We start from the raw sequence: 25,237 nt of genomic DNA on the forward strand, positions 1-25,237 counted from the left end.
TTTATAGATCAAATATGTAATCCCAAATAATCAACAATTCTATAAGAATAATATAAATAAAAGTGTCACTATAAACATACAGTACTTCAAGGTAAGTTGTGCTAAATTTATATATATCTAGCATTAAAAATTTATCTCAGCCAGTCATGGTGGCACACACCTTTAATTCTAGCACTTGAAAGGCTGAGGTAGGATGATCACTGTGAGTTTGAAGCCAGCCTGAAACTACATAGTGAATTCCTGATCAGCCTGGGATAGAGTGAGACACTACATCAAAAAAAAAAATTAATAAATAAAATAAATAAATAAAAATTCATCTGCAGGCTGTCTCAAAGTTAACAAATGTAATACTTTAGCATATGTACTAATGATAAAGTTTCATTTAAAAAGATGAAGACTTTTATATTTTAATTGATAATTTTATACTTGTACATAATTATATTTATCATAATCCTTCCCATTACTTTCTCTTGACATCCCTACTCACCCTTCTACTGAACCCCTTCTTCCTAACTAGTCCTTGCAGAACAAAGCCTATTTAATGAAGTCTATTTTTTTAATTTATTTATTTGAGAGCGACAGACACAGAGAGAAAGACAGATAGAGGGAGAGAGAGAGAATGGGTGCACCAGGGCTTCCAGCCTCTGCAAACGAACTCCAGACACGTGCACCCCCTTGTGCATCTGGCTAACGTGGGACCTGGGGAACTGAGCCTCGAACCGGGGTCCTTAGGCTTCACAGGCAAGTGCTTAACCGTTAAGCCATCTCTCCAACCCTAATGAAGTCTATTTTTAAGCCTTATTCAGGAAGCCAAAAGAACAATAGGCTTCATTTGTAGCATTTCATTTAAAAATTAATTATTAGATTTCAGTTAGATGCTAGCATTTGAATAATATCCATTAGTTTAAAAATCATATTAGTACCATAATAGTTGTACAGAGTAATGGTAGGAGAATGTGCAAAATGTAACATGATAACTGAAGTAATTTTGTTCTCCTTTATTGGTTGCTACAAGTTAAATTTGAAAGGGAAGGCTAGGCATGGTGTTGCATGCCCTTAATGCCAGCACTGCAGAGGCTGGGTTAGGAAGATCACTGTGAGTTCGAGGCCAGTGTGAGACTGCATAGTGAATTCCGTGTCAGCCTAGGCTAGAGACTCAACCTTGACAAAAAAAACAAACAAACAAAAAAAAAAAAACAAAAATTTGAAAGGGAACTTACTTTTGCTTTGACAGAGAAGTGTTCCTGTTACAATTCAACTGTGGTATGGTCTTATTTTTTATACCTGGTAAAAAATATAGCCATTTTCAATAGAATAGATTGCCATCTCTATGGGTCCTGAACTCTGCATTTAAATAATAACAAATGCTGGTCTTTGAAGTATTGGGAGTGATTATTATCCATCTCATGAGGAGACTTTCCCTGGACAGAGATTCTGACATAGCCGATAACACAGGTATGGTTGGAAGGCCGGAGAATAACCAACTTCCTGTGGACCTTTATGATGAAGCTCAGTAAAATACTACTCCTATGGCCCTCATTGTTTGGGGTTGGGGTGTGGGGGTGTGTGTGTGTATGTGTGTGTGTGTGTATGTGTGTGTGTGTGTGCGCGTGCGCATGCGCGCGCTAACGTGCCTATGTGGAAGTCAGAGGACAACCTTCTGCTGCGTCTTCACCTTCCACTTCCTTTGAGGAAGGGTCTCATGATGTTCACTGCTTCATTTATTAGGCTAACTGGCCTTTGAACTTCTAACAGACTCTCCTGTCTCCAGTTCCCTTTTCACCAAGGCATGGCTGTGATAATAAATCTATTGCCACACTTTCCAGATAGGACATGGGTCCCAAGGATCCAAAGTCAGGTACTCAAGCTTTTTATCTACTGAGACATCTCCCCAGCCCATGGACCTCTACTTTTCTCACTGGTTCCTCTTCTCACTAACTGACCAATTTACTTAAATGTTCATTCCCAAAGTACCAAAAGAGGAGTTGCCAAAGATTTCTGATGTGGTTATCTTTAGTCCTGGAGATCAAACACAGAGCCTTATGCATAATCAACAGGTGGTTTTCCACCAAGTATAGCTCAGCCCATGTGGTATCTATTCCTTTTAACTATTGTGTCAAAAATCAAAATTCTATCAAGCACTGTTATAATGATCTAATGCAATTGTTTGAGAAAATTACTTTTATGAACAACAAAAGAGATAAACTACTGGCCCATGAATTACACATTTTGTAAAATGAGTTTTTAGGTTTTATAAATTTTTATGCTTAAGACAGTATAGATAACTATAGTACAGTTTTAATATTCATTCAGGGAAGTTTTCATGTTTCAAGACTTCTGAAACGATTTAAAATTCATTTATGTTTTTAATTTACTTTAATATTTGGCATAGTTCAGTTCTCTGAGTTACATATTGTCATAACATATTTAACTTACATTGCTTTTGTTTGATGACTCTAAAGCATATGGTGACAATACTTATAGTAATAAGTTATGTATTTTGTTCAAGATAGAAGCCAATGACTTCTGATAATATAAACTCATGGAGAGTTTTTGATTGTTTCTCTAGTTATTTATCCAGTGTCTAGAATAGAACCTGACACTTGGTACATACCATGTAGAAAAAAGATATGTGCAAAAATGATCATTCACAAAGATCTTAAATTGGTATCAAATGTAACTCTACACACATTTTTTTTAATGCAAGATTCTTTAGGGATGACCTGAAAAAGAAGCAAAATATGGCAAAGCTAAGTGTTTTGTTATATACATTTAATTGTGGAAAGCAAGAAAATCTAATTGTAGAATTGGGTGTTGTACATGCATGTGTATATGTGTGCTTGCATTTTTGTGGATGCATGTGTGTGTGCATGTCTGTGGAGGCCAGAGGTCAATGCTAGGTGCCTTCCTCATTTGCTCTTCAATTTATACCTAGAGACAGGGTCTTTCACTACTGCCAAAACTCAACAATTCAGCTACAACCTCCAGTCAGTGAGCTCCAGTCTCTACCTCCACAGAGCTGGGTGTATAGGCGCACAGCATGATGTCATGCTTTGATATAGTGCTAGAGACCCAAACCGAGGTCTTCATGCTCGAATAGCAAGTACTTTACCCACAGAGCCATCTTCTAGCCCCAATTTTTATTTTTCTAGTAGAAAGCAGTAATTTTCAAGTAGGTGGCTCTCAAGTATGTTTAGAAATGTACATATCCTATAGCATATTCCATGAAAATGTTCACCAAACACAACTCAGAACTTTAACGGAATGTGGGATTGCTAAAGTCCACTTGCATTCCGAAGCAGGACCATTCACACTCTTTGCCCACTCACCATCATGCTTCAGGTCTGCTTTGCTCCAGGTGGGTGAGGAGAAGCGGCCAGGCTTCTTGCGAGGACTGGTGCTCACCTTTCTCCAAGCACCACCCTCTCCTTTCTTCTTGCTGTAACTTGAAACTATGGACAGAGGGAAACTCCCCCCTTTGAAGTCAGCTATGTGCTGGTCCAGCTCTGAAACAACACGAGTCACATATTGCCAGGAAGAAGGAAGTGATAATGCAGTTTCACAGGGTAACACAAAATATCCTTCTGGAGGGGCGTGGTGGCGCACGCCTTTAATCCCAGTACTCGAGAATCAGAGGTACGAGGATCGCCATGAGTCCAAGGCCACCCTGAGACTCCATAGTGAATTCCAGGTCAGCCTGAGCTAGAGTGAGGCCCTACCTCAAAAAACCTCGAAAAAATCTATATGTATATTTTTCTGATTCTCAAATTATAGGCCTGCTTAACACACACACTTTTTTTTTTTTTTTTTTTTTTTTGAGCCAGCACAAGCCTTACGTGAAGGTCTGGAATTCAAACACGAGCCAAAAATTAAAAACTGAGTTGTGGTGCAATGTTGTGAAAGATCCATTAATGTCTCTAGTTACAAAGAGTCAGAAGAGAACTTCCTCAAAGCAAACTGCAAGGTGTGCTGCAGGAGGGTGTGACTTCCCATGCTTCCATGCATGCATGAACCCACGCACCTGCTCGGGGGAGGGGACAGCCATGCAGAACAGCTTTATTAAGCAAGATGCTGAGGGCGGCTTTCACCACAGCCTGCTGTCCTTGGCTAGGGTGCTTCCAAGAGCCTGTCTGCCCTAGGCCAGGATGTCTTTTCACAGAGGCCCTTGACAATATTGCTTCTTGAACTCTGGGAGCAATGATGGCATTCCACAGCTTAGACATCCACCTAGAAAGAGGGGGACAATTTACCAGTCAGGAGCAGGCCTCTCAGGAATTATACACAGCTCCACACATAAATACGAAACAGTACTGAAGACCATCAGGAGGGAAAAGTGTGTCTTGCTAGGTATGCTACCTTTCCTGGTAGACTTGGAGTAAGGGAAATTATCTAATAGTAAAGAGTTTGAATTTGTTTCAAAAGCAATTTCTGTGCTTATGTAAATATCCACCCACCCATGCCCCTATAAACAACTCTAGTTGTAGTTACCGTCATATTGCTGGGACAAAACACCTGACCAGAAATAGATTATGGAAGAAAAAGGTTTCTTTTCTTGTCTTATAGTGTTGTTTTTTAAAAAATATTTTATTTATTTACAAAGAGAGAGAGAGAAGTATGCAAGCAAGAATGGGCGTGCCAGGGACTCTAGCCACTGCAAACGAACTTGATGCATTACTTTGTGCATTTGGCTTTATGTGGGTACTGGGGAATTGAACCCAGGAGATTAGGCTTTGCAGGTAGGGTCCTTAACTGTTGAGCCATCTCTCCAACCCCAATGGCTTACAGTTTTTTTTTTTTTCAATTTTTTTGTCCATTTATTTATTTATTTGAGAGCAACAGAAACAGAGAGCAAAAGGAAGATAGAGACAGGGAGAATGAGTGTGCCAGGCCTCCAGCCACAGATGTGTGTGCCCCATTGTGCATCTGGCTAATGTTGGTCCTGGGGAATCAAGCCTCAAACCAGGGTCCTTAGGCTTCACAGGCAAGCACTTAGCTGCTAAGCCATCTCTCCATCCCTGCCTTATAGTCTTGAGGGGAAGTTTTAGCATGACAGGGGAAGGATGGCAGAGGGAGGCTGGACATCACTTCTTGCTATACCAGCTGGCAGGAAGCAACAAAAGAGTGAACTGAGCTATGGCAAGGAAGAAGCTGTGTCATAACACCCCAAAGTCTTTCCTCAGCAATACACCTCCTCCAGCAAGGCTCTGCCTCCAAATTGCCACCAGCTGGGGACCAAGCACTCAAAAACACATGAGCTTATAGGGACATTTGATTCAAACTATGATACTAATTAAATGTATCAACGAAAAGCAAAGAAATAGACACAAAAGCAGATGTTTGACCAGTTGGGAAGAAGAAGGAGATCCGTGAGAGTGACAGGGGATAAGAGGGAAAGTAAATATGAGACAAATTAGTTATGTGTATGAAAATTATTATGCATGATTAATATATGTGAAGAATAAACTTGAACCAAGGTATTTAAATGAAATTTATTGCTTAAATGTCTTTCATTTCTGGAATCAAGGCTAACTATCTATAGAATGAATGAATAAATGAATGGGTGTATAAGTACCTAAATGGAAAGTAAATTAAAAAATCAGATTTCCATAACCTTTTTACATTTACTTAATAAGACAAACTTATACTAAAATTTCTGAAGTTGGGATTCATCACTGACAGACTAAATTTGCCTGCTCCGCACATGAGTTGGCTTAGCCCTGTGGGGGAATGGACCATCCATCTACGGTTTCATGTGCACTGTATGCATTCATAAAGAGCAATCAGTGCCAATTATAATTTCTTCAGGAAAGATTACACTTTGTTGTAACATTATAGTTGCCTAGCATGTATGACAAAATGTATTTCCTCAGTATGTAGCATGTAGTTCTCCAGTAGCACAAAAAAAGAGAAAATAAAAACAAAACAACCAGTTAATAAGATTAAAAGGTATAGAAATAAAACCTTGCCTCTCAATGCTATTAGAAATTGGCATCAAATTTCAAGCATTATTAAAGACCCGCAAAACACTGATTTATTAGGACATCTCTGTTAATCAGTAGACATAAATAATTCAAGAAAAATGTCTGGTATCCTAGGGATGTGTTTTTTCTTTCCTATTCTCTTTCTCTTTCCTTTTCCACCTTCTCTTCTCTTCTCTCTCTTTCTCATTGATTGAACCAAAGACCTGGGGGCATACTATGCAAGCAATACAACCATACCACAAATACCCAAATTCTAGTATTCTACAATACAAGTAAAAAAAAATTATACAGTTAAACAGCTATGTCTAAAAGTATTAAAGGTATAAACTTTAGATAAAGCAGAATGATAATTTTAAAAATATTTGTATTTATTTATTTGAGAGAGAGTGATAGAAAGAGATAGAGAGAGAGGAAGAGAGAGAGAAAATGGGTACACCAGGGCATCCAGCCACTGCAAATAAACTCCAAACACATGCACCATCTGTGTATCTGGCTTATATGCATCCTGGGGAATCAAACCTGGGTCCTTTGGCTTTGCAGGCAAATGCCTTAACTTCTAAGCCTTCTCTCCAGTCTAAAATGATAATTTTGTCTGGCACTTTTATTTGTGTCAACTCTTGATCTGTACTCTCTTTCTTGATTTGTAAAATCGAGATAGCATCTCCTTAGGAAACAGAAAGCAGACTTATTTCTGACCAAAGCAATAAAGGTAATGTCTCCTTTCAGGATAAAGAGTGGTCAGATTGGCCATTCTATATGTAACATGAAGTGGAAGTATGTAGAGCAAGACCTGGGTTATCAAGTGTCACTCAGCGGATGTGAGAGAAACTTATGTGAGCACGAAGCTCAGGTTACATGCTGTGCTATGGATGATGAAGTCATGATTCTGACCTAGCAACATACTGAACCACGGCAGGCTGACATGTCAGTGTACAAACAGCAAAAATCTCTACACCTACACAGTGCTTGTCAAAAACTATACTCCACATCTGATAGACCAAGATTGGTTTCTAAGAATCTTGAGACTGAATCTGAAAAAGGCTTAGACTTAGTTGTAATACTGATTAAAATAACCGGAGCTATGGCAACATATGGACTTATTTTTTTTTTTTTTTTTTTTTTTATGAGAGAGAGAACAAGAGAGCTAGAGAGCAAGAGAGAGAGTTGGCATGTCAGGAGGCCTCCAGCCACTGCAGTCAAACTCCAGATGCAGGCACCACCTCGTGTGCATGTGCAATCTTGTGTGCTTGCATTATCTTGTGTGTCTGGGTTAGGTGTGATCTGGAGAGTCAAACATAGGTCCTTAGGCTTCGCAGGCAAGTTCCTTAACTGCTATCCATCTCTTCAGCCCTCTACTCATGTTTTTTAGTAAGAAAAATTGGTAGCATTTAATACTTCTTCCTTTTCTCCTAATTAACTTGTCATGTGGATGCTTTTTTTTTTTACAATAAGGGAAATATTTTATTTGCATCCGTCCATTTCCAAAATAGATTTCTACCCATGGTGCAAGACGCAAATTGCCAGTCCCAGGGTCCCTGCCAAACTAAGCTGAATGGCAACAACAGTTCTTCCATTTCTTTTTGGTTTCCTCATTTATTAGCTTCATTTTATGTGTCTGTTTCTTGTAGGTTGCTTCAAAGGAAAATGTAGTTAGATCATAGTTACCAATCAAGGAAGAAGTTTGTCAGTTCATCAATTAAATGGTGGATTGTTTGGGAGGGGTAGCACAAGATATTAGAAGTTTTATATGTAGGAACTTTACAGAAAGCTGCACAGCAAATTGTACTTTCTCATATGAAACTATTTTATATTCATAGAATAGAAAAACTACTACCTAGTTCTGAGCAAAAAAAAAAAAAAAACAAACCAAACACAATTGTCTCAGTATGTACATGACATGTACATGGTGTGCCAGGAGCTACATTTTGTGCTATCAGCAAGTGGCACAGCAATCTGATCACTATTCACTCTCAAATGTTCCACATTTGGCATGATAGCTTTAAGTAGGCAAGTAAGGAGAAAAGTCACTTACTTCACTGTTGCGTGGGCATGTCCAGGAACCACAGGACAAGACAGGAAATACTCTGGCCCAAGAAGGGCTTCTGGGGTACCCAAACGAGCCAGGCAGGAGTTGAGCTGTCGCCAGACTGACAGAGCCCAGTCAACGATCTTGCACACGGGATCACAGGCTGAGGGCACCTGGCCTCTTAACTACAGAAGAGTGAGACACAGGAATGTGGCTTAGAACACTGATACTTTCTTTCATCTTTTACTGTTCAGAAGTAAGAGTTGCATGAATATTAAAATATAAATGCAAATGCGGCTGATTCTCTTTCACCTTTACTTGGATGGTGAAAGAGATCGGATAGCTAACAGCATACCTTGCTCAGTGGGTAACATACATGTTCATGCTAGGTATGGTCATATGTGAGTGTGATAAAATGTTTCATTATTTCTCACCACATGCCTAAAATAGACATTTTTGACCCAGTTTACAGATCATGAAAATGAAATACAAACAGCTTATAACTTGCCCAACATACCAAAGCCAGGGCTAGAGCTTGTCTATTTTTAAAAAATAAATAAACTTACTTACTTTATAGATAATGAAAGACAGAGAAAGTGGCAGATAGGGAGAGAATGGACACTCCAGGGTCTCCAGCTACTACAAACAAACTCCAGACACATGCACTACTTTGTGCAGCTGGCTTTACGTGGATACTGGAAATCAAACTTGGGTCCTCAGGCTTTATAGGCAAGTGTAAACCACTGATCCATCTCTCCAGCCCTTGTCTACTTATTTTTATGTGAAGGTATAATTGACAAAAATTTTACTTATGGTAGGTGGTGTACTGACATATGTGTATATTTTGACATAATTTACTCAAACTACTAAATATGCCCATCATTTCATGTTCATAAAATATTTTTAAGGTCAGAGCATTAAACACCTGTTCTTAGACATTTTCAGTTATATATTAACTATGTGTACTTATTTCCAGTAGAAAGAAAAATTGTATTAGGAGACAACATTTAGCTGAAATAACTAAGGGGAACATCACACTTAAAAGAAGTTGATAATAAGAAGATTAAAAATGCCCCTTTCTTCTCCAAGCTCAGCATTGTTGATGACCATTCACTGATCAAGCTTTGCTCTTTGTGGTCAGACAGGATTGAGCAGATGAAAACAAAGCTTAGCTGTGAGGCCAGCCAGTAGGGGAACAGGTTCCCTAGCTCTCTCCTCAGGACCACATGCCAGTAATGAAGAAGAGGGAAGTGTCCCTGGGGACGTCCCCCACCCCCGCAAGAAGACTGAGTTATTGCTTTAATGATTACCAAATGAACCACTTCCAAAAATGAGACAATTATGTATCTTGATTAAGAAAAATGACTCCCAAAGGGAAAATGAAATGTGCCTACTACCAGGACCTGAAAAACAGATGGACTTATCTCTCTCCAAAATGCAGATGTTGCTTACAGAACATTTCTCGCTTAAAAATTAGCTGTTTTATGGCAACAGTGATTATTATTTGATAATATATTAAAAGCTGGTGTTTCTGTTAAGAGTCTTTCCACTAAATAGGCCTGATGGTTATTATATGCTTTTATTTTATTAACACATTTGCTTAGCATAAATATAGTTCGTAGATTTGCTTAAGTGGCTAATATTTAAAAGGTCTTCATTGCATTCTTAGTGTAACTATTGTGTCCAGGAGGAAAAAGAGCATTGTAAAGTAGAGTTTTATTTTGATCCTGGAGATTGAACCCAGGCTTCTTGCTAAGCACAGCCTATTCCACCGAGTTCACTTTAGGACAATTTGTGTACTCATGGAGGTACAGAGCAGAACAAGAAAAAAAGTCCCAGGTTAATTGAGCGCCAGTGAACGTCAGTTTCAGGGAGGATGAGGTCTGATGGAGGAGTGCAAGCTACCTAACAGACACTGAAAATGCCTGGCCTTTGTGGATGCTGGTAAATTTTGTCATCTGGTAAATGAATGACCTGGGTCAGGCCCATTTGTCCTCAGGTTCTTTTTCAGATTTGGAAGTTTTCAGTAAAGATTCAAGCTGCTATGGCTATTCAAAGGAAAAATTATGGTGTGCTGTGGTTAAACAGTGTAAAGAGACAATATAGGACCTCATCGGATCCCTCACACAATATGAAGGACATGTGTTGAAGAGGGGAAAAAAAGAACATTCTAGATAAGGAACAAAGGAGGAACTGGGGAGGGGGTGATTGCTGTTGTTTGTGACAAAATAAATGTGACTCAACGTACTCATTTGACTCATCTGCATAGCATGTCACCAAAGGATGACTCTGTTCTGAATTTGTCCTCTAGGTTCCACACATCAGCTTCTCTCCAAAGTTCAAGGTTGTTACAACTGCTGCTCTTTCTGTCTCTGTCCCTACCTCCCTATTCTCACAGAAATACTTCTTGATCAGATCACAAATTAGCCTATTCTAAAAGTATTTTTATATGTGGCCAGAGAGAAGTCTTCCTGCCTACTTTTCCTTCCTCCTTCCCCATTTTCTAAGCAAACCCTTCATCTGTTTTCACAGAACATCTTAATTTCCTCTTCAGTAAAACCAGCATGCCAGAGCTGTGTCCATGAATTTACACAGCATCAGAATAGAACAGAATAGAATATGGAGTCTAAACTGGTATTGTCTATCAGATTTATGACTCTACCTCTCAGGAAGGGTCAAATCTTAATTAGCTGACTTAAGTACCAAGAGTGGGATATTATGCAACCATATCCAGTATGAGAATTAGGCAATCTATAAACTAAGCCCACACCATCTGGTTGACATGAACATAGATATGCTATGTAGGCACTGACTATTGAAGGGACTCTCTTGGACCTTCACTGAGGAAAATTTAAGCCCAGCTACAAGCCTCAGTAGGTAAGAAAATAATCCTACATTTTCATGTGGAGATAATACAAGTTTCTTGGGGTGGCAACGTTTTTAATTTTTTTTTTTTTCGAGGTAGGGTCTCACTCTAGTTCAGGTTGACCTAGAATTCACTATATAGTGTCAGGGTGGTCTCGAACTCATGGTGATCATCCTACCTCTGCCTCCTCAGTGCTGGGATTAAAGGCATGTGCTACCATGCCTGGCTTCATTTTAATTTTTGATTGGGGAAGTTGTGTGTTTATCTCCACTGATATTCAGAATTAACTCAAACATAAATTATTGCTATTTTCTGGATTATATGGATGGATAATCATGTGTTTTGTATTTTTAGTAACTTATGTAAGTGGATCTCACATTATTAGAATGCTCTCATGCTGCCACTTCAACATAGTAACTATGTTATTTAGGATGTGGTTTTCAGTTAAAAGAGATAGGGTTTTGCTAAGTTTACATAAATTGTACAATTGGGAAAACATGAGTCACTGGAACTTAATTTTCTGGTTTTATAAAAGTTAATTAAGTACTTAGCAGGCTTTATTTTTTACATAGAAGAAGTTCTTCAGAAGACTGAAAAAGATAGATAAAAATGTGTTAAAGTTTTAAAGGGCTTTTAAACTAGTTAAAGTAATTTAATTAACTAAGTTATAAAGTGTGCCTCAAAGGCAATTGTACGTCATTCACCAAAGCTAGCTGAGGTAGTTGATGGTATAACTACTGAATGTATTAAAAAAAAACAAAAAACTAGTATTTAACAGTCTGAAATAGCAGAATCACAATTGAGGACCAATCAGTCCTCTTGGCTTCCCAAAGAAAGCAAAACTACTTGGCCAGCATGGCTCTGACTCATCCTAACAGACAGAAAACACCAGTAAGCCACAGGGCTACTCCTGCGTCCCTAAACTCTCCTTTAAAGAGTCATTAGTGACATCCAAAATTAATCCTTGATTAAATTTTGGCTATCTGCTTGGTATTAAACACTCAGAAATGTATAACCAAAGATAAAGGGATACCTCAAATATATGAATGGCCTATTAAGTAATACAAGAGCTTTCCAAGAGGGGAAACAAGCAAGGCCTGAAGACATGTTGTCCCCAGCTCTAATAATTTTAATTCTATAATAATGAAAACAACTATAGATGTCAAAAGGGTAATTTTCCAATCTGGAATATGTATAGATGACTCTGACCAAAAGTCACTTAATTCAAAAGACTTCCTTATATTGAGAACAATGGTGAATATCTTTGAACTTGTGCTGGGACATCATTAAGTAAGTCCTGAGACCAAAAATATATTTGTTCAGCTTTAATGACACCCAAAGGCTCTATTATGCCAACCTTTAGCCCTGGCTACATCTAGGACAAATTTAAAAAGGTACACTCTGGAAGGCTATTATAAAGAATATGGTATCAAAGTTAAATGATAACTTTGCTAATATCTCAACTGTTTTACAAGCCATACATTAATAGAGTCAGACTATGGCAGACAGTACTATGCCATTCTATGAACAGTTGTGCAAGAAAATCTCAGCCAGCTCATATTCAGATGGTCCTGAGACAATCCAAGTCAATCTACCTGGGCTCCCTCAAATGTTCCCCAATGTCTAGAAATCCATTAGAAGGACAACCCTGAAAGTGAACAGATTGCTGTGTGCTCATTTCTCATTAACTCCTTACTTTTATTTTTTCTCCCCAACATTCTCTTCCAAGACTTCTTCTTGCACTCCTCTAGAATAGTTCTCCTTTATCGGAGAGACTCTATAACTGTCACAACTTCATGCCCCGTCCAGCAGGAAATAATTAACAATCTAATATAATCATCCCTTTGTCCTCTAATAGAAGTTACAGTATCTTCTCATAATGGGGGGGGGGTGAAGGGGGATAGAGTTAGGGTGACTGGACCCCTGAAGGTTAAAAGGGCAGGAAAGTTTTTCTTATCTCCTGCCTAGTTCCAAAGAACTGTTTTTCCACAAACAGTCAGGACTCCTCCTAGAAGGGAGGTCTTTCATAGGATTTAAACATTGGTCAAGTTAAAGTAATCTCTTCCTGAGACAGCCCCTAGTCCTAACCAACCAGCTAGCCCTCTGGTTCATCTGGGTCAAAAGACACCACCCTAAGGTTATAAATACCTTTGCAAGGGGTGGACAGGCTCTCTGATCACTGGGGAACTTCCAGTTGTGGGAGAGTTTTTCTCCTGGTTGGGCCTGGACTGGCTCAGGCTCAGCATAGGCCCTAGTTCAGGCCCAGCAGGGAGGTCCTTTGGCCCTTACTTACTCTCCACATGGGTTGTTTATCTCTTCTATCTCCCCACATGGCAAGAGCTCCTTGAACTTTATTTTTGCTTTTCTTTCCACATTTTTCCTCCAGATCCATATGTGGTCACATGAACTCCTGAGCTACATGTGGCCCTTGTGGACTTTTGGACTCCACATGGGGTACTTCTCCCCACTTTGTTCCCCCTTATCTCTCAGCCTTTCCCTTTCCACACTCCTTTGTAAAACCTAAACAAAATGTGGTATTTAAAACAAACAACAGAAAACCACCTAGTACTTAAATATGCTATCCGACAAGGCCTCATAACCCTACAACTTTCTATAAGAATATGAGCACAGTGAAGCTATGGTGGAGGACCCTATTTGCTACACAGCCCCAAGTCAGTGGCAAGCATTTACCTATTACAGACGGAAAGTTATTCTCCTGCATCTCAGGTGTACATATCATGTTGTGTATGTGTCCTGTTGTGGATCCAATACAGTCCCTCTGCTCACTAGGTAAGCTCTCTACCACTGAGCTACAGGCCCAGATCTTTTATTTTTATTCTTTTAAAAAACTTTTAAAATATTTTTTTATGGGGGGGCAGCTAGAGAGACAGAGAATAGGCATGCCAGGGCCCCTTGCCACTGCAAACGAACTCCAGATGCATGCACCACCCTTACTGTTATTTTAAATCCACCCTGAAATCAGCAATTAGTCCAAGACTATTAAATACTACAGTGTTGGATTTGTTCAGCACTACACTATTTTTAGAGGAGACTATGTAATTTTGATTTTATTATTTTGTGGAAAAACACCAAAACATTATTGTTAATCTTGAAAATGTGTCAAAAGATAAAGAACTCTATCTTTCCATGCAGTTTTTAAAGATTTACCAGCATATTAAATGCTTCCAAAGGGATGGAAAATGTCCTGAAGGTTCCAAGGTAGAAGTAAGGCTTTCTTAAGAACAGTGATGAATGTTCACATCCAACCTTCTATAGCATTTGGAACTTAGTAAAGATTCCAATAGGACTGTTAATAACAGCAAAACTCTTTGTACTTTAAATTATCTAAAACCCTTTCCAAATATAAGTAAGACCTTGTTTTCATTCCCTTGTCCTTAATATAGAGTCCAGAAGCTGCCACGAGTTCCACATTCACTGTGTTACTGAAACTGGAAGAAACACCAATTATCCTTGCTTGAGGCCACACAAGAAGTGGGACAGAAGCCAAATACGACACATAAACAATCCCCACTGTCCTCCCCATAGGCGGAGGCTGTTGTGTTGTTACCTTGTTCAAGACCTTCCTGCGAAGGAACCTCGGCAGAAGTCCTTGCATGGGCTCGGAATCCCACCGTAGCTGAACCCAGCGGAAATGCTGTTGGACCAACAGGTCGGAGCCCTGCAGGCAGGCCTTAGCAATGGTTCCCAGCAGAAAGCAGTTCTCGTGGAAGTAATAACATTCAGACGTTCCGTTTCCTAAAACAACCAAGCCACGGCCCAATCTCAGTCAGTTATAAATCAAAACACAGATGAAACGAGGAACAGAAAGATTAGAGGGACACCACGGCTGCTGGCTTCTGAGTCTGCCTCCCCTGCTCTCCCCCACTGTCTTTTTACCTTTTTGGAAAGTGCAGGGGCTTTCCATGCTACGGTTTTCAAGAGGTTCTAAAAAGTCCCCCAATAACTCAGACAATGAAGATTTTTCCAGTTTTTCTAAGATGATAATGATTTTCTTCTTCATGGGAGATTGTTTCACTGGGATCAGACAAGCTGTGGTAAGAAACAAAATGAGAAGTTCATGCTTTTACTTAAAGATATACAACATAGAAAGAGTTCACAAGTAAGAAGCTAAAGCATTGGCAAAATTGTCTAGTATAGGCACCCTCTGAAACTGCCTGGGAGGTGAGCATGACGCCAGAAGACAGTGGGTGTTAACACAGATGCAGAGTGACCCCTCTCTCCTACTTCTGTAACAGACCCCGCACAGAATCAACCAGTCCATCTTCCATCAAGTGAGGAATAAAAGCACTATGTTCACACAATGGAAATTACAACTCCATGGACATAGAGGGCTGACATAAACAATGTGTTAAGATGCCAATTATCAATGAATACATGCAATGTGATTTCATCATGTAATGTGCAAAACAAGCAAAACTAAATTTTTAGCCTTTGGAATATTCACAGGTTACAAAAAACATGCAGTTTAGCTAAGAGCTGGGGTTGTAGCTCTATAGTAAATTAAGCATGTTCAAGCTTGCAGTTCTGGATTCAACCTTTATAAACAGGAAGAAAGAAAACCTAAGTGGCTGGAGAGATGGTTCCCTGCTTAAAAGTGCTGGCTTGCAAAGCTTGCTGACCTAAGTTTAATCTTCCTCAGCCAGCACCACAAGCCTCTGTCACAAAGTGGTACTTCTGTCTGTGATCCAAATGTGTGTAGGACAATGGAAGGCAGTCAGCATAATCCAAAGCTCATTTGCAATGGTAAGTGATCCTGTCCTGAAGAAAGTGAATGGACACAGACACCTTAAGGTGTCCTATTTTCATATGCACGCCCATTCACACATACATACAGCATGCATACATACATACATATTTTAAAATTTAAAAAGTGAAAGAAATGCCATGAAAAGACAGTATCATTACAAAGGATAGACTCATGGTTGCCTCCAGAAGAAAGGGTTTGTGACCATGAGGAGGTACATTTGTACATTCTGGTTGATGAGAATATTTAATCTCATGGTCTGATCAATAGCTAAATGACTATTTTATTTACAATTATTCATTGATTTCTATGTGAAAGTAGTGTCATACATGTTTCATACTATATAAAGTTAAAATACCTTAAATAACCTTTAAATCATGCATAGAGTATTAGTGTTCATAATGCTACATAGCAAGGGCTTGCAGAGAAGGATCGGCATTGCCCTTATTGTACAGGTATCACAGAGGGTGAGGCTTCAGAAACCATGTTCAAGAAGGAGTCAAATCTGGGGCTTCCAAGTGTTACTTTATCATTCCTTCTGCTTAGGAGGAGAGGGACTGATTGCTTATCAACCCAATGTGAAAGGTGTAAACTAAATTTGAGAGTACTGATATGAAACAAATAAACCAGCATACAAAGCCTACATTGTTTATGGTACCTATTAAGCACTCACAGGTCACTCACAGGTCAGGCATTTTAGCTAAAATGTATACAATTCCAATATGTGAACTGTTAAAAATTATTCAAGTTTTATAAGACTCTAATTCCTCAGTCCTCAGTTGTATTTCAGCAGGGAACACAGATCTCCTACATAGCTATTTTTTATGAATGCTAAGATGCCATTCCTCTCAGGGTTTAAATATTTTTGCAGAAATACATATACTATGAGCTGGATATGATACCTTATAATCCTAACCCTAAGGACTGACAAGCAGGAGGTTGGAGAGTTTGAGGCCTACTTGGGCTACACAGTGAGACCTCGTTTCAAAAAAAAAAAAATTAAAAATGTATCTATGTATGTATTAATAAATCTATAATTAAAGCACTCACAAATAAATAATATATATTTTGGTGTTATAGAAGTTTAAGCAATGTATAATTGGTTAAGACAGTAATAAAAAAAACTAACAGGGTTGGGAAATTTTTACTTTACTCAGTGAGTAAAATTGCTTGCTCTGTAAGTATGAAAACATGGATTAGGATCCCCCAAGTGCACCAAAAGCCGGGTGCAGTAACATCTATGATACCAGCACAGCTATGGAAGGTGGAGGTAGGAGAACAGCTGGAAGCTTATAGGCCAGCTAGCCTTGTGCAAGCAGAGGTGAACAGCAAGAGATCTTGCTGAAAACAAGGCAAAAGGCAAGGACAGACGCTTGAGGTTGTCCACTGACCTCACTTGTACATGCATGCCATGGTGAATGTATGCCCATGCTCATACATACAAACACATGTGTGCAGTACACATGTGCATGCATGCACACACACAGGATTAAATTTTTTTTCTTATTAATAAAACCCCAATCATTTAGGACTTGTGGTAGTTTGAATATGAATGCATGTCCCTAACAACCTCAGGGATTTTTGATTAAGGTTAGGTTTCCTACTTAAGTCTCCAGCAGCCTGCTGGAGGAAGTGTCACTGGAGGTGGATCCTTAGTCCAGCCCTACTAAGGTGTGTTGAGAGCTAAATTTGAGCTTTGGTTGTTTGTACTTGCTATATGTTGGGTGTGTCTCTCTGCTATGAATCCATGGAAGTAAGCCAACTTCTTGTACTATGATGGAGTTGCCTCTGAAATCTGTAAGCCTGGAATAAACCTTTTCTTCCCATAAGCTGCTTCTGGCTGAATATTCTTCTAGCAAGAAGAAGGTAACTGCAACAGGACGGAAGCACTCCGTTGTTCCCCTAATTGGTGTTAAGAGTGTGTCTATTCAAGTGGCTCTAAAGCTGCTGCATCAGCTAGACTCTGTTGGAAAGAAAACTCAATTGCATTTGGACAAGTGTTTATCCAAACGCCTCCTTGCTAAAGGTGCTATGTGTTCAGTGCTGTGGCATGCTAGAAGTGACTGAGTCTCACTTGGAGGAAGCAAAAGGCATTTTAAATTAGCCATAATGTGGAGAGTGGCATAACAACAGATGGACAGATAGGGGAAGCCCATCTGGGATTAAAAAAAGGTATAGGTAGAAGAATGGAGCCTGACACAGTTTTATTTTAGAATGAACCAGTACATCAAATGAACCATATAACACTTCAGAAACAGTATATCATGGGTGAACTTGAGCTGATAGCACCACATAATTTCTATAGTCTCAAGCAGTATCCCCACCTGTGTGAAGGGCAGCAGAGCAGCAGGCCACATGTTCATCCTGTGCTCACATTAGAATGACCCGGGATGAGTCCCTGGACTTTCTCAGTGATTCTGTGATGGGCCCAAGCACTGGAGTCTGGTTAAATGTTCCCTGTGATAGGAAGGTGTTGGCCCTGACAGCAGGGCCATCTGCTGTTGTCAGGTCCCCAAACAGGGACTCAAACAGTGGAAGACCCAAAATGTGACGTGAGGGGAGTCATCACTAGTGCTGAAGATCAGAAGAAACTAGGGAGGACAAACCTCAAGTGATTCCTGCACTGAGGTCCTCACTTGGTGGAAAGAGATCGACAGGAGATAGGTTGGGAGATAGCTCAGCTGGTGATGTGCTTATCCTATAAGTATAAGGATTTGAGTTTGATCCTCTGAACCACATAAAAATACCAGGTGCAGTGGTATGTGTATGTAATCCCAGTGCCAGAGAGGCAGAGGCTGAAGGATACCTACAACTTGCTGGCTAGCTAATCTAGCCTAATCAGCAAGCATCACACCAGGGACAAATCAGATGGTCTGCCCATATAGTGCTGGAAAGTGCTGCATGAGCTACTGGGGGAATATGGCCAACAACCTTGTGTGCTAGCAGGGGACACTGCTGTACAAAAGCAACAAGCCTGACAAGATGGACATGCCTGTGCAACAGTGGCACCCAGACTAGGTGGGTAACCAACAGCTCTTTGATTGGCTAAGAGATCACTCAGTAGAAAGGAACCCATAGCTGGAACTGGAAACTGAATCAGAATCCTATGGAGACCAAGATCATGGACTCCAACGAGAAGCTCCTACTAGTCTTTAGTCAAAAGAGAGACTACATCCATCAAAATTTCTCTTAATTGACAATGCTTATCCCATTGAACCCATGCTGACCTCATTCTCCATTGGATAATCTGTTTCTCTTTTTCAGAAGGCAGTGAGAACCAAGGAAATAGATCACCCCTTGCACATCAGCCAGGAACCAGGTGAAACCACAGAGTGCTACTTCAGTAGCAAGCCTGGCAACCAGTACCAGGGCCAAGGAGACAGACACAGAGGATACTCAAGACACACCGAAGCAGAAATCCAGAGCCTGCTGAGAGCACAATACTAAAATATACTTAAAACACACCCAGCACAGCTCAGGGAATTTTGTAGAAGAGGGGTAGGAAAGATTGTAAAAGTCACAGAGTAGAAGGGAATGTGCAGAGGCAGAGGCATCCGCCCCTCCTTTACAATGAATGACTGCTACTGTCGCATCTCATAACCCACAACCCCATGGTGAATACCAGCAATCCTGTTGAGGAGAGCAATCCTACTGAGGAGAGCAGGGAAGAAAGAAATGTTGGTACTAACACATGATGTATCCATATAAAGGTTCTCTTAATTAAAAAAATGTGGACAGTATTCCTCAGGATGACAAGTAATTGGCCTCCATACCATGAACATATATATGAACTTGTACCTACACACATACCCATGCAATTCTATATACATGAATATACATATACAAATGTACACACATATTTTTTGAAAAGAGAAAGAATAACTCAAGGGTAAAGAAGCAGAATATATCTACTGGGCTCTTACTGCTGGGCTGAAAGTCAGAGGTGAGGGGCTCCTGTGTCAGGCCAAGACATACAGTGAACAGGCATTCTGAGACAGAATCAATAAGGCTTTGCATTTGACTGCTTATCTTAGACAAGTTTGTGTTAAGAAATAGTATGTGGGCTGGAGAGATGGCTTAGCGGTTAAGCGCTTGCCTGTGAAGCCTAAGGACCCCGGTTCGAGGCTCGGTTCCCCAGGTCCCACGTTAGCCAGATGCACAAGGGGGCGCACGCATCTGGAGTTTGTTTGCAGAGGCTGGAAGCCCTGGCGCGCCCATTCTCTCTCTCTCCCTCTATCTGTCTTTCTCTCTCTGTCACTCTCAAATAAATAAATAAAAAACGAACAAAATATTAAAAAAAAAAAAAAGAAATAGTATGTGTCTAATTTAGGTTACTTAGTAGAGCTTTAGCTCAAAATACTAACCATCCACAGAAGCAAAAACTCCAAATTTCAAGTTTTAAGGTTTAACTGGTCTCTCATCAGGATTTACAGAGGCATGAATGAAAAGCCACTCACCCTACTTTGTCTTCAAATTCCTTTTGACCTGTGGCTAGAAAGGAGAGCTTTTGGATTCTCTTTGCTTTGTGCCACTTCAGAGCTCTGTGTGTGAGACTGTTCTGTTCTGTTTTCTTTCAACTTCAGAGACTACCTTGGCTCTGCTCCTCTCTTGTAGGGCAGTAATCCTAGCTGGGCACAGTCTTTGTGAGGTTCAGAGCTATATCTCACTTTTGTTCACCCTTCAGTTCAAAGTCCTGGATGGTTGGTGCTACAACAGTGTTTCATTGCTTAAAAATAATTAAAATATACATTTGTAGCTAAATATAAATCCCTGTGTCTAAGGTGACCCAAAATCTATAATCACTCCACTGGATACTGAAAATAGCCCCTCTTATGCACTGACAGCATAAATCAAGGGCCTGTAAGATGACACATTTCTTATTTAGTTTAAGTAATAAGTTTAGTTAAAACCTTAAAAGATCCTCTAATAATGCAGGCTCTCAAGAGGTAAATTCATTTATGGAGACTCTGACTATCATACTCTTCTACTATTATAGTAATTCCATTCTTTATTACTCCTGAAAAAAAATGTTCTCTTTGGAATTTTGAGTGCTATTTTAAAATATTGATGTAGTGTTTAATTTTTTTCCCCTTTTTACCACTAACTGTCATATGTAATTTTAAAAGTCATCTGTGGTGCTAAGCCAGTGCCACACCTTCTACTGAGGAGGAATTTGAGTCAATTGTAATAGGCACTCACACCCTCTTAACCAAATAACAGAGCCATGTGATGTGACTCTCTGAGAAGGCATATGAAAAGGAAAATGTTATTTTGAAATAAACAACTACAAAGTAATTTATGCCTGCATAAGTGCTGTCATTCCTACTGAAGTGCTCTATTGCTCACTATTTTTTTAACTGGCATATTTTCATTTCTTTATGAAACTTTTGGCTTCTGAAAGCTAACTTGATATACTTCAGCTATTCTTCCTTCTTGTACTTTTTTCCTCATACACTTCCTTTACTTACTCTCCATTCCTCTTTTCAGGAGTTTTCTTCCACAGAGCCACAGAGTAAGATAAATAGATAACAGGGCTGTGCTTGGTGGAAGATAAAAGCTCAAATCTTAATGCTAGCTAACCCAAGTAGCAGAAGTCTCCATCTCTAGAGAAAATGGCCACGAGCACACAGAACAAGTCTGGGGTCAGTAGATTCCCTTTTTAATGTTATTTGACAACTCTCATTTCTTGATAAAATGGCAAGGTAGATAATTCTTATAGCTCAATGTCAAAGCAGAGTAGAAGAGTCAAGGCATCCTTTCCTCAGTGGCAGAACTCGTCCTTCTTTTTCCCAAGGCCTTCTTTCTGTCAGCCCCTCACCAGAGGCTATTCCTAACCATGTAGTGTCTGCTTGAGGAAAGCAGACACTCGCTGGCCTCTGGACCCTTCCTCATTCTCACTTGACATGTTCTTGACCCTCAGAAGCCCTGGGGTCCTACTTACTCTATTGAAAAACGTTCCCAAACTGGGCTAGAGTGAGCCTACTTCAAAAAAAAAAAAAAAATGAAGGTAGATGTTGATACTTAGAAATTACTAAAACAGGGCTGGGAGATCACTCAGAGGCTAAGGGTGCTTTCTTCCTAAGTCTGCTGTCCTGGGTTCAATTACCCAGAACACAAATAAAGCCAGGCACAAAAAGTGGCACATGCATGTGACAATCATTTGCAGAGGCAAGAGATTCTGGCACACAAACACAAGTATATATAAATAAATAATTAAAAAAGAAATGACTAAAGCAAATATGGAATTTCATTGTATGTTCAGAGAATATATACTACTTCCTACTCTTCCTTATTTGACTTTAGAGTGAGCACTTATTTAGTTATTAATACTTACTTATTGCCTAAAGCCTACTGTTCAAAAACTTCATGTTTTGGGGTATAGCTCAGCAGCTAAAGCAAATATATAACATGTGCAAGGTGCTGGGTTCAAGCAATACAAAATAAATAAAATAAAGGAAGAAAAATAAACACATAATCAAAAGCATTCTATATTTATGCTACTCACCAAAAGGTTCTTCTGTCTGGGCTGGGGAGACAGGTGACTTAATGGTTAAAAGTGCTTGCTTTGCAGGCCCAGGATCATTTTCCCAGTACCCACATAAAGCTAGATGCAAAAAGTGGCACATCTGACTAGTATTTATTTGCAGAAGCAAAAAGGGTTGGTGCTGTACCCTGTCCTTCCCCACCCAAACATACAAACATACACACAAAATAATAAAACTATTTAAAACAATGCTCCTATTAATTCCTGTCCTCTCTGATTTTATTTTCATCTCTACTCTAAATAAGTAGCTCCAAATAAGAAAAAGAATTACATTTTTCTTTGCTTGTACTATTTCCTGCAACAGGATATCCACTTAATCACTTAAACAAATTAAAAAAAAAAAAAAAAAAAGAATGAGTCACAGAATACACCTCCAAGGAGCTCCTTCATGTGTTGGGGGCAAGACATGAACCCAGATAATTCTCCCACTGCCTTAATCTATAGATAGGTGGGGCACAGGGTCTAAACAAAGTCTATTGATAGTTCCTAAGGGAGACTCGCACTTCAGGAGTAGAGACTACACCTGAAATTTCCTTAAAGCTTTGCAATAGTTTCCTACAGTTTCCAGAACACACAGATCATGTCTATTTTAACCACTAATGTAAAATATACACAGTGTTGCAAGGTAGTAACAGGGCAAGGGATGAAGAAAGGGTAGTGTAGAGTTTTACATTCTACTGGACACCATAGTCTGAGTGAAGAAATGGACAGTAGAAAAGCAAAGGACACATAGAGAAGAGATGGTATTTTCTCATGAAGCACAGATGTCTATCAGGAAAGAGTCACATAAGCCAATCATGTGGATCAATGCTTTAGGGTGGAAGGCCTGGAATATTGCTCACATAGTTTGGGGTAATGGAGGCATCTAGCCAGTGGCAGATGGCAATGAGGAGAAGCAGAGGGTAAGAAGCCATATGCAAAACATACCCACATAAAATATACCCACATAAAGCCAGTGGTGCAAAGTGGTACATGCATCTGGAGTTCATTTGTAGTGGCTAGAGGCCCTGGTGCAGTTATATGCTAACCCCCTCATTCTCTCTCTCTCCTTACAAATAAATAAATAAAATATTTATTTAAATAAAAAAGGCCCCTTGAGTGGATGTGACTATGAACTAGCTGTGGCCAAAGATAAGGGGTCAATAAATCTAGGGGTTCTATGTTGTTTACATTGCTTAAAAAAAAATCATAGGTGGCACAAACCTTTAATCCCAGCACTCGGGAGGCTGAGGTAGGAGGATTTCTGTGAGTTTGAGGCCAGCCTGAGGCTACATAGTGAATTTCAGGTCAGCCTGGGCTACAGCAAGACCCTGCCTCAAATAAACTAATTATAATAACAATTGCTGAAGGCTGGATAGATAGCTCAGAATACTTGCTTAGTGTGCATGGGTTCTTAGGTTTGATCCATTACCAAGGTGGGGGAAGATGACTTACTGAAAGAACATTACTTCAAGTCTTCAACTTGTACATCTGGATTTCTGGCTTCTTCCTAAAAGTCATAACACCTCACAACACTCTGTTTATCTATACTTCTGCAGGCAACAACCTTTATAAATGAAGCCATTGCCCACCCTGGGGATATATAACTCTTCACCATTCAGCTGGTTCAACCCCTTAATGTGCCTTGTGGGCACTTACATTTTCAAGCCTGTCAGTTTTAGGAGGAAAGACCCTTTCCAAGTTGGGAAATTAGGAAGAATCATTCTTTTAAAATGTCAAGCATAGACTCTAAAATGCAGGGCTGGTGACCTTTGCTTCCTTCATGACAGACTCCTTGTTCCCCAGTGTTCTTAGCTTTCCTAGCTTGCAGCACAGCTCACTGGCTGGGACTGAGAAGACCGGATAGAAGAATGAGATGTTTCGGTTTGAGTCCAGCTCTGTACTTTTGCTGTGGGATGGTGGGGCACAGCATCCAACCTAGTCTCAAGAATTTTCATGTTTATAAGTAAAAAAAAAAGTGGATATTCTGTTCAGAGAACTGTTAGTTAGTAAGTGCAGTTTTTAGAACTGGGTACACCAAAGTAAAAGCTTAGTAAATATTTGCTATGATTAGAAAGTGTTTTCAGAGAAAATTAAAAATAATCAACTTATAATCAACTTTTATTGTTTTGTAGTTGTGTATTGGTGTGGTGTTGTACAGATACATTCAGACTCAGGTAACATTTTTCTGCCTTGAAAACATGTTTTAGGTTTATTGAATCCTCTGATCTTTCCCCAAACTGGTTATAGAATACATATATACTTTTTATTTAACTTAAGGGACTAAAGTTAATATCTGTCTTCCTAAGCTTGGTCTACAGTTGACCTGGGCCACAAGTTAACTCCATTTGTTATAGCTCCAGAGAAGCATCACACCCTCCTATTTAAAAGAGATTAAGAATATCTTGACTCATTCTTCTTGATCTTGCAACTTTCCCCTTCAGACCTCTCTGGCTGTCTCTGTGGCTAGAGCCCTTGGTGACTGAAGCTGGATCCATTCCTGTTTGGGTAGCATTGTAGCAATCCTGTCTGTGGTGAAACAGGGAGTCGGACTCCACAGCCCAAGACTGAAAATTCATGAATAAAAATGTAGTATTGAAATATGTTTAACCTTTGAAATAGAAACAATGATAGCTATTACAGAGGGCTGTTCCAGAGATCAGATGAGTTAATTAATGCATATAATATATTTACCAAGCTGCCAATCAATGGCATATTAATGGTGAGATGGAAATCGTTAACCCCAGGTACAAGAGGTACCATGTGAATGAAAAAATATACTGAAATTCAATCTGCCTTATATTATCACTATTTCCAGCAATCCTAAGCCATATCAAAGGTGCAATATATAGTCCCACTAGGGAAAACTGATCCCATTATCTCATCCTCCCTTGGAAGACCATTGGCACTAGTTAAGGAGTATGTTCAGAACAATTTGTGATTTATGTAAATGAAAAAAGAAAATACAAGATTCTCAATGAAGGTATGATATTACACAGAAATAATTTTTGAAAGTGCTTAATTGGGTCCCCAATTTGCATCCCATAGTGACCAAAAAAAAAGTTTATTTTTTAAT

General features: G+C 39.5%; 1 protein-coding gene across 3 annotated transcripts in view; it reads right to left on the reverse strand.

Moving 5' to 3' along the window:
- Cttnbp2 (cortactin binding protein 2) overlaps positions 1 to 25,237 on the reverse strand; it is a 183,867-nt gene that overhangs the window by 10,097 nt on the left and 148,533 nt on the right. For all 3 annotated transcript variants that reach the window (XM_045160199.1, XM_045160197.1, XM_045160200.1), the window contains 6 exons: positions 14,771 to 14,923; positions 14,442 to 14,629; positions 8,014 to 8,192; positions 4,022 to 4,227; positions 3,330 to 3,506; positions 1,221 to 1,284 (listed from right to left, as the gene is read on the reverse strand). In XM_045160199.1, coding sequence (XP_045016134.1) covers positions 1,221 to 1,284; positions 3,330 to 3,506; positions 4,022 to 4,227; positions 8,014 to 8,192; positions 14,442 to 14,629; positions 14,771 to 14,923 — 967 coding nt within the window. The remainder of the gene's footprint in view (positions 1 to 1,220; positions 1,285 to 3,329; positions 3,507 to 4,021; positions 4,228 to 8,013; positions 8,193 to 14,441; positions 14,630 to 14,770; positions 14,924 to 25,237) is intronic.

The sequence above is a fragment of the Jaculus jaculus genome, chromosome 10 (genome assembly GCF_020740685.1).
Source record: "Jaculus jaculus isolate mJacJac1 chromosome 10, mJacJac1.mat.Y.cur, whole genome shotgun sequence".
Taxonomy (NCBI): Eukaryota; Metazoa; Chordata; class Mammalia; order Rodentia; family Dipodidae; genus Jaculus; species Jaculus jaculus.